The sequence below is a fragment of the Saccostrea echinata genome, unplaced genomic scaffold, assembly GCF_033153115.1.
Source record: "Saccostrea echinata isolate AGI-Se365-2 ecotype Australia unplaced genomic scaffold, CSIRO_AGI_Sech_v1 ptg000023l, whole genome shotgun sequence".
Lineage (NCBI taxonomy): Eukaryota > Metazoa > Mollusca > Bivalvia > Ostreida > Ostreidae > Saccostrea > Saccostrea echinata.
In genome coordinates this window covers 3,034,352-3,044,672 of record NW_026889772.1, presented here as the reverse complement: position 1 = coordinate 3,044,672, position 10,321 = coordinate 3,034,352, and the positions used below count along the sequence as shown (strand labels likewise).

Sequence of the window (10,321 nt, the reverse complement as noted above, 5' to 3'; positions counted from 1 at the left end):
AATTCAATGTTTTACACTGTTTCTATATAAGAATCCACACTATTCACTTCATCGTTTTTACGGAAAACCCATTGTGACGACAGCAGTGGGATATAAAAAAAAAAATATCCAATGAGTGATATCCACGGGATACACATGTGATAAAATTGTATAATTTGTACTACTTATCTAAAAACTTGATCGGAGAAAGTTAATGAATGTAGTTTTCATTTACAGGCAAGATTTTTTGACAAAATTGCTGTAATATTTTAGAATAAATATAATGTGTTGTAAAATCTTAAATTCAAATACTGCCGCGAAGAGAATTCATGATAATCTTTCCCGGTGCTAAAAATAGATAGACTTCGAGAACGGCCTATATTTAGGCAGTTAACTGTAATTTATTATAGAGGAAGTGATTATTTGTATTAAATATCTCAATGTATGAACATTTCGAAGAATTCATTAGTCCTACATGTAAAAATAAATTACCTTATGTATTTTGTACAGTAGAAAATTAAAAAAAGAATATGTTACTTCGATGCAGGTTTTAATAAACATCGCGAGCTTGACCCCATTACGTCGACGCTGTGCGGAGTAGCCATTTTGAAGCAACATCGATGGATTTACCCTAAATTGAGGATTTTTTGTTGAATATCCTCTATTTCTTGGGTGGGTATGCATGTAGGGAGGATAGAAAAGAAACTCAAAATATGCTGTCAATTAAGTTATTGTGTTTTAACTCGCCATGAAGTTCCTTTCCATCGACTTATTTGATACAAGACATAACGGAATTGTTTATATTTTCAAGGTCACTATTTTGTAGTCTGTTTTTACAAAGTAAACAGGTTAAGTATAGTCTGTGTCTACAATAGGTAATAAAAGTAGCAATAGCTTTATACTGTGCTTTCATACATTGAATATAAATTAGGAATGAGCGAAGAAAAAAAAATTGGAGTTAACACAATGGCCTCATGTTTGTGCATGTGTACAGTAGACAATTGCAACCTTTATAATTTGTAAGGTTACAGGACATGCATTTGTGTGAATAATTAGAATTCAAACAATAAACAAATTATAACAAATTATTAATAATTGCACATTTTCTGCTGTATTATGAAATGCATCAATTAGTGAATGATTAAAATCCATCCTCCAAAATTTAGAAATTATGAAGAAAAAACACCCACACACAGAACACTTTAAACCATGCCCCCCCCAAGTCAAAGTGGAAGGCAGTTCTTTAGCAGTTTTTTAACCTTAACAGTTCAGTGCTTTAGCAGTTCTTAGACAGTTTACTAGCCTTCTCCTCTGTTGGTGGCAGAAGGTTTTTGTCATACTGATCATTAGGCAGTTTTCTTAGCAGTCCACAATTTAAGCAGTACTTAGCCAGTTCATTAGCAGTAACTTAGCAGTTGCTTAGCAGTTTCCTTAGCAGTATCTTAGCAGTCAATAGGAAGGTTAAGGAGAACTGCTTAAAAACTGCTTAATAACTGCTTAAGGTGTTTTCTTTTGTTTGCTCTACTTATATGGAAATGACTCTGAGTGACCTACATATAAATTTGAAAATTGATTAACTGCTTAAAAACCGGTAAAAAGAATGCTATAAGTACTATTCTTGTCTACTTATAAGAAGATAACACCACCCATATACATGATATATGAATACAAAAATGCATATAATTTATGCTATTGAAAAAAATAACATCACATATGGGAATTTAACTTAGTATTGAGATTTAGATCAGGTATGAATTGTATTAAATAAGTCCTTTCATTAAGTCCATTTTCTTGCATAAACGAGTGGCAACTTTAGAGCTTGGTTAATTAATACAGTGGACTAATCTACAGATCCCTCTATCAGTATAGCTTAAATTTATCTGCAAATATTTTGAATTTATACTAAGTACTAATTAAAATACAAACTAGATTATACGTTTTATAGTTTAACAGTTATCCAAATGAGAGTGGGGATGACTATTATATCACAAGCCCACACACTTACCATATTTTCTGAAGCATAATACTTTACTGCCAACAAATCTTTTAAAAATTTTCCTATATCACTCAATTCCATTGTTGCTGAATGCATGTATGATCAGATTTTTATAATAATGATTTCCCATCTCATGGAATTTAATTCAGATACACTTGTCACTAAATATTATGTTCACATCCAATCCTGGATGTGGTGATCACAGATAATTGTATTTTCCAAAGCATATATTTTACTTCTTCACTGTATGGGTATAAATATATATAATATTCCAGACCATCACAAACATCTTCACAATTTGTAATTTTGAACTGATGTGGAAAAGGCGCACAAATCTTGACTGGCTTTCCTCATTGGATACAACCCTTTAGTTTCAAGCAACCAAGGGGGACACAGCAGGTTGTTAATGTAACTAGAGGACTGGATTTGCAAGTTGATGGGATAAAGATTAGAAGCTCATATGCTCATGCTTTTTATAATATGAAGCCTCAATTTATTATAAACTATTGTATCATTTCTAGTAAGATTTTTAGTATATATTTTTTTCTTTCTAATTTTATTTTCTGTATAAACAAACTCCTGCCTGGCCCCCAATTATTTGTGACGTTATCATCAGGAAGCATTAACAGTAACACATGGGCAGTAATGAAGGCTAGTGAAAGTTAGGACCACCAAGAGTGAAAAAGTGTTGAATTACTTCTTATAAGAAGTCAAAATGAATTAGTTGCACTTTTAGCAGTTTTGAGAAACTGCTTGTTTGACTGCTTAAGTTTGTTCAATACTGAACTGCTTACACAAATTCTTAGCAGTTTTTTAACCAGTCTGTAAGCAGTTTTAAGGAATGCTAAGACTAAGACTGTTAAGAACTGCCTAAAAACTGCCAAAAAAATTGCCAGACTGCCTAATAACTGTTTATAAACTGCTAAAATAAGCAGTTCACTTTGACTTGGGCCCCCCCCCCTCCCCCCACCCCAAAAGAGAGAGAAAGAAACAAATGTTTACAACAGGGTTGTCCCTAAAACCTGGGGGCTGGGGAATTTCCATGCCTATAATGATTCAATCCCCCGCATATTCTATGAAATATGAGGTATTTCTCCTCATCCCTTTGTTGAGGAAGGAATCCCAGATCCCCTTCTACTCTTTTAATGCCCCCTGCTTCTTTAATTCTTAGGGACAACCCTGAAGATTAGAAGATAGACAAACAAAATCTATGTTAAGAAGGAATTATAACAACCTGACAAAAAATGTCTGGTAATAATTTAGTTCACACTGCATATTTTGTTTATTGATTTCAGGGAGATGGAAGGAAGCCACCAGAGGTTTCAACATGACATCTCTGTGGCTACTGACCTCAGTCTGTCCACAATGAATGAACAAGAAGACATGGGGCTGTACCAGCAACCACTAGACCTGCAAGCAAGTTGTCAGAGCAACACAGCCATGCAACATGGATATGTCAGCAACTATAACATGGCACCTTCCTCCAGCAGGGGTTATTTGTCATCTAATGTGACTGATCAGTATCATGCTAATTCTCACTTGACATCATACAAGTCCACTTATACAAGTCCAGGTAAAACTTCCTATACTGGAAGTGGGTGTGACCAGTACAACTTAAACACTGGCAATGTCTCTGCTCAAGATTACTCCCAGAAAGACCTACCAAACACTCCTGTCATGACATACAAAAGTCCCACAAACCTGATGATAAAACCTCCAAAGGGCTACACTGGACGGGGAAGTGAGTTCGGTGCAGTGATTCCAGCCTACAGAAACAACGTCATAGATAACACCCCTACAGCAGTTTCTGTCATTCCGGACCTCCCAACACCCATGAAAAATCCAGATCCACCCCCAGCAATGAAAACAACGCCATACAAGCCAAGACATAACATCAGTGAGAAGGTGATGAGAATGGAGGCAGAACCTCAGACCACGGAAGACAAACTCGCCACACAGGATTACACCGAGACTAATCTGCCCCGAGAGCTGATGAGCAAGATGTTTGGGTTGCTGAAGCAGGGCATGTTTTGGGATGCTGTTCTTGTTGCTGGAAGCAAAGAGATCAGGGTATGATCAGAAACTGTTTCTTATTACATAATGAGAGAGAATTCAAAGTGTGACACCATCCTCTTTGAAGGCTGGAAGCAGGATTATATTTGTTTTCCCAAAAATACAACCAAAACTATCAAATTTTAAAAATAAGATTTATAATACTCCTAAGATGAATTATATGTGATACCTGTATTTTCTTCAGAAGTCAAAAATAAATGTTAGAAGTTTTGAATTTTATACATTCTCAATATTTAAGTGTTTAAATTGGTTGTTGATTTTTTTTTTTACAAACATTTTTGAATTATCAGTGTTTTATCTTACATTTCTACTCAAAAATCACAAATTTTATTATTATAACAGGTACACAAACTTGTTTTGATGGCAGCCAGCCCTTTTCTGATGAACAAGATGGCTAATCCCAGTCCTGGTGAGTCTATACGAGTGAGCTTACCTGCTGGAATTCCTGTAGAAGTGGCCTCTCAGCTGGTACACTACCTGTACGATGGAAACGTAACCATCACAACAGAAAACGTAGGGAAGTTTGCCAGGATAGCAAAGCTGTTCCACCTTGAGCATCTCCTAAAGATCTGTACACAATTCATACAACACTACAAACTGGATAACTCCTTACTGAAAGTCACAAATGAAGACATCTCCATAGTGGTTAGTGTCATATCACCCCAGAAAGCTGCGGCTGCCCCAGAAAGTGTTCAGAAAACACCCCCAAAGAAGGAGGATCAGACTGTTAGTAAACCTCCAACCAGTGGGGGAAAGAAACCCATTAAAGAGGCCAACAAGCAGTGTCCTATCCCCACCACTGTCAATCACATGTATGGGACCCGTACCCAGTCTGGCACGGTGAAAAAGAAGACATTTAAAGACCAAACTCTGACCAGCAGCTTAAAGAAAGGAAACAGTACCAAGAAACCAAATACTGCAGTAACAAAACCAGAGCCAGTAACTGAGAATAAAACTACTGTCTCTCCTAAGCAAAAGAGCAGTATTCCCACTGTTGTGGCACAGACTTCATATCTGAATCACCCAAGAAAAAGAAGGCTTTCCATGCTAGCTCAGGAGACTGCAAGCAACAAAGAGTCCTCAGAAAGCCTGGGTGTGGATCTAGGAGGGGTGTCTGAGGAGGAAGTGGATGATGATGCAGACAGTGACTACACTCCTCCCTCCATCACAACACAGTCAGGGATGCAGAGGGCTGTGTTTGAGGGGGCCAGGAAGGGGAAAATGTTCAAATCACTGAAGAAGTCTGCGACTCTCAGCAGCATCAAGAAAGGCCTGGGTAAAAAGTAAGTAACAGAGGTCTCTACTGTAGAAATAAAGCAACACCTGGGGATTCCATTTGTACATGATGTGGTCTTTACATATGAAAAATCATACTGTTAATATACATATAGGATCTCCCATGGTTTGTTGTTTAATATGATTTTTTATCCAATGAGTTGTGTGTTTTTATCCTCGAGCCTTGGCGAGGGAATAAAAACACACAAGTTTGATGAAAAATCATATCTAACCACAAACCATGGTAGATTCTTTTTATCACATGTTTTACACATAGCCATCAATGTTTTACACTGTTTTATATGTGTAAATCCTTTAATATGTGACTTGATTAAATTCACACAAAACCATTGTGATGTCACAATCGTGGATATGAAAATGATATCCTATGAGCTCTATCCACTGCATAAAGGACTAAACATGTGATAAATATTAATATTATACTTTCATGTAAATTTCTTGAATTTGATTGACCTAGAAACATTTGTTAAAATACACTGTTACCCTCTGAATGATGAAACCACACCCCTAGCGCAATAGTACTTAGCAACAGTCAACATTGTTTGACCAAAAAAAATATGGACTGTACAGTTTACCTTTATTTTTATAAAACATTTTGTATAATAAATGCTGCATGCAGTTTAGGGTAAAATTGAAAATTTTCACCCCTCAAAAGCCATTATCAACCTTGGTTGCATCTCAGTTGACAATGATTTTTTGGAGTGAAAATTTTCAGTGTTACCCTCAAGTATATGCAGTATATATATAATATCAAATTTAATGAAAAGGATGACAGTTCTTTAAATGTACAATAATCATAAAATCCAAACATTCTTACAATCCATTATGAAAGAGTTATTCCCCTTGTTACAGCATTTTAAATAAATAAACCTACCATTATACTTTTATAATTTAAAATATCTCTTCAAACATATATTGAAATGTTTTACTTAATTAGTAATTTCATTTAAGTCCAATAATTTATTCAACATACAATAATCATAAAATCAAAACATTCTTACAATCCATTATGAAAGAGTTATTCCCCTTGTCACAGCATTTTAAATAAATAAACCTGCCATTATACTTTTATAATTTAAAATATCTCTTCAAACATATATTGAAATGTTTTACATTAATTAGTAATATCATTTAAGTCCAATTATTTATTCAAAAGATATAATTTAAAAAAATGATGTAATGATTGAATAAAGATGTACTTACTAAGTATAAAATTGTGAATCTGAGAAAGTAAGCTCTATCAATTGTATGGAGATATCTCTTATACAACTCATAATGTGAATTTCTCATTTCAGGAGAGCACAGACTAATTCTCCACTGTTGAAATCAGAGACCACCAGGCAGCCCCCAAAAAAGAGAGCGAGAGAATTCGCAGAAAAAGAAGTGGAGGAGATGGCTTCCTACATCTTCAAGAATGAGCCAACTGCATTCACCAACATTAAACCCCTGCATGGTACGAAGGGCAAGAAGAAAAAGAAACCCACCAAAAGCAAGACTTCAGGATCCTCTAAACTAACTCCATATTCGGGGATAAGCCGATATGCTTCTGAACTTGAAGACATGGCAAAATCGGTCCCAGAGGATGAGAAGGTCTTCATCTGTAGATTGTGTGGGAATGAGTTTGTGTTTCCCAAGCGCTGTATCACACATGTCATGAAAACCCATGAAATGAGTGTTGCAGATTCTGTTAGTCACATAGAGATTGGCAAAAGGGAGGCTACTCCTAAATCCTGCGATATTTGTGGCTATGTTACTAAGGATGCTAATCATTATTACATGCACTACCATAAGTATTTCAGACATGGAGTTCCTCTGCCCAAAGGCTGGAAGCCTTATAAATGTGACATATGTGGAAAAGAATGCTTCACAAAATTTCAGCTGAAGGACCACAAACTCATTCATGTGGAACAAACTCCTTTTGTTTGTGAAACTTGTGGCACAGGGTTCAAATCCAGAACATGCCTGAACAGCCATGTATACCATAAACACAGTACAGTACGTAAACATCCATGTACAGAATGCACCAAAACATTTAAAACTCGAACCCAGTTGTTAGTACACAAGCGAACTCACAGCGGTGAAAAGCCATTCCAGTGTCCGGAGTGTACATATAAAAGTACAACCCGAGGAAATATGAGAATCCACCTCACGAACAAACATAAACTCAGTCCTGAAGAAATCAAGTACCTCATGGAGAGCATCAAGTTTGATAGCCCCTCGGTTCTGTGTATTGTAGAGGTGAATGAAGATTATGAGGAACCTCCAAACTCCGTACAAAAAGAGGTGAAGACAAAATCAAATCCTTCCAAAGCATCAACTAAACCACAGAGTGTGATGGTGATGAATCAAAAGGGAGAGGTAGATTTACTGGACAGTCAGACTTACAATGAATCTCTCACAGCTTTAGGAGGTCCAAAACTTGCAGCACAATCTCAAGTAAGGGGCAGTGAATCCTCTGATATAACTCCCTTACACTCCACACTGAGCTCACTGATTGAGTCTTCTGGTAGTGCAGGAACAACCTCATCGTCTGGCCTACAGGACCCCCAGCAGTACCTCTTACAGACCATCAATATCCCAATATCTCAGGACATGCCGATGGGAGACGCCGAGACGGCTCAGCTGCTGCTGAATCATGTCAGTGGTGAACAACTGCATCATGCTGATCACCAGTATACAATGGAGACTCCTATCAACCTAGTACAGGACACACAGAATATTAATACAGTCAGTCAAGGTGTCAAAACATACACTAACGAGGAAATCCAGTCTATGCTTGCCAACAATGGAAGGTCGTACGGACAGCAAGCCAAGTCTCAGAGTGAAACCTACATACAGATGGTTCCTGCTGCTCATCTTCAGCATGTTCAGCTGCAGGACGGTTCATCTCAGAATAATATGAACATGAACCAGTCCACACAATTAATCACTCCACAAGAAATCCCTGTTCAGAACATGTCTCCAATAAAGAAACAGCTACAGTACCAATACCAACTGAATGCAGATCCGACTAATTCTATACTGATCGATAACCAGGAACACACAAGTTCAAACCAGCTGACATCTACTCACACTCAGCCCACTGTCTCCCTCCTTCCAGTCAGTTTACAGACGTCCTACACCCCAGTGTCCCAGTACGTCACCATAGCCAGGAGAAATGACCAACAACAAACAGTGCCCTCTAGTTCAGGGGCAGTAACTTTGCACACATACATTGTCAGGTCCCAAAAAACAGGATCAGAGACTCAAAAAAATTACTCCCCTGTCTTACAAACCCAGAAGAAGATGGATGAGGATATTCTTCCTCCAACACACACCTTGTGGAACACTCCAATAACAATACAGGACACAGTGACGTCTGGAGCACCTGTTGGACAGAGAAGCCAGACCCGTCAGCCCTACAACGCAGGGCAGACAACTGGACGCTACACTGCTAATGAAAATACTGATGTCAATTATCAGTATTCAAACTTCAAGTCATAACCATTGAGAAAGAATGGAATTAATTAATCATTAATTAACTGAAGATTGTGTCTTTTGTTATGTAAAATGCATTCATTTGTAGCTGATTCATTTGTGAATTTCAAGGAGAATGAAATAAATATAAACATGCAACTTAAAATTATGTCTGGGCTAAGTTTTCATTGATGACTAGCTGTGTATTTCATACATCTGAATTAAAAATTTTAAAAATGAATTAAGAATGTTTCAGTTAATGTCTCTATCCATATCTTTCTGATATCAGTGTTGGGTCCATAAATCCTGGCCTGGTCCATGGCATTTTCTCTCTTCCTCTTACCTTTCAAGTGCAGTTGACCATCCATGAATTTGCAGGTGTTGGGGTCAAAAGAATCTGGCTTTTGGGTATATGTGACATCTTCAGAGTTGGGGTATAGACAATGAGGTTCATAAACCCTCTGCTCACTAATATAAAATGTTTCTTTAACTCTAGACTTATGATTTTCCAGAGACATAAATTAATAATTTAATTTTGTTTGTATTCTAGCCTCTGATTGGTTAATATCCAAAAAGGAACACAAATTATTTCTGTATAACCTGGTTTGGTATGGGGACACACCCCCCTGACAACCAGCTGAATCGTCTGTATCCATGCAATGCTCTCATTTCCAGTCCTCGGGATTCATGGAAAATTCCAGATTTAATAAATGTACCTTTAGCTTCAAACAATAACTCGGATCTTACCACATGCAAACAAAAAACATGGCTGCTAGGACTATGTATCAGTTTTTACCTCCCCTTGCTTCCCATCACTTCCGTTACTAGGGTTGTATTATTGAGCGGCAAATTTGAACTAATAAAAAGCAACGAAATTTTACACCCACAGTTGTTTAATGATTTTAAAATTAAATTATAAGGAATGACTCTAATTCTTGGCCAAATTATTCGAGTATAACCTGGTTTGGGTCAGTTTACGCTGTTTTATAATCCGCTTCGCGGATTATAAAGCGTAAACTGACCCAAACCAGGTTATACTCGAATAATTTGGCCAAGAATTAGAGTCATTCCTAAAATAATGTTTTTTATGTCTCTGGATTTTCCAAAAGAAATCATTATGTATTTTTTAGGTAAAACACAAACAATTATAGCATAGCTTGTGTGGCAAAACATTTCAACATGACAAATTTTGTAAAGGAATAATAGACATTTATGTCATTAAGAGTTATCTCTCTTATCAGAGTACCAATGAAGGAATGTAATGGTAGAGGTGTGTGACGGCCAGTGGCTATAGACAGCTCAGTTGATAAAGCAAGGGCACCTCTTTAGAGTTCAAGGGGCCCCCGGTTCAAATCCTTGTCTGATCAGCTGTTGCATTTTCTCTCTTCTTGTATCAAATGAAATGCAGATCAAGAAAAAATGGAATAAAAGCAAAATCCCTCCCTCACTTAAGAAAATTAAGTTATTTCTGATATGCATAAAATCCAAATTTCTGGCAAATGAGCAAAATTCCCACCCAAT

At 36.9% G+C, this 10,321-nt stretch overlaps 1 protein-coding gene across 1 annotated transcript; it reads left to right on the top strand.

Annotated features, from left to right (window-relative positions):
* The first annotated feature begins 573 nt into the window (after positions 1-573).
* On the top strand, positions 574-9,048 carry LOC133191077 (uncharacterized). Its single transcript, XM_061326761.1, has 4 exons — positions 574-651; positions 3,271-4,045; positions 4,391-5,331; positions 6,640-9,048. The coding sequence occupies exons 2-4, from the start codon at positions 3,275-3,277 to the stop codon at positions 8,825-8,827; spliced, it is 3,900 nt and encodes a 1,299-aa protein (XP_061182745.1). The 5' UTR covers positions 574-651; positions 3,271-3,274; the 3' UTR covers positions 8,828-9,048.
* The last annotated feature ends 1,273 nt before the right edge of the window (positions 9,049-10,321 follow it).

What these genes read in the sequence shown, in the direction of transcription:
- LOC133191077 (XM_061326761.1), top strand. Translation starts at nt 3,275, where the DNA reads ATGGAAGGAAGCCACCAGAGGTTTCAACATGACATCTCTGTGGCTACT. An exon ending in CTGGAAGCAAAGAGATCAGG is followed by an intron (nt 4,046 to 4,390) that starts GTATGATCAGAA and finishes TTATTATAACAG; the next exon opens with GTACACAAACTTGTTTTGAT. An exon ending in AAGAAAGGCCTGGGTAAAAA is followed by an intron (nt 5,332 to 6,639) that starts GTAAGTAACAGA and finishes TTCTCATTTCAG; the next exon opens with GAGAGCACAGACTAATTCTC.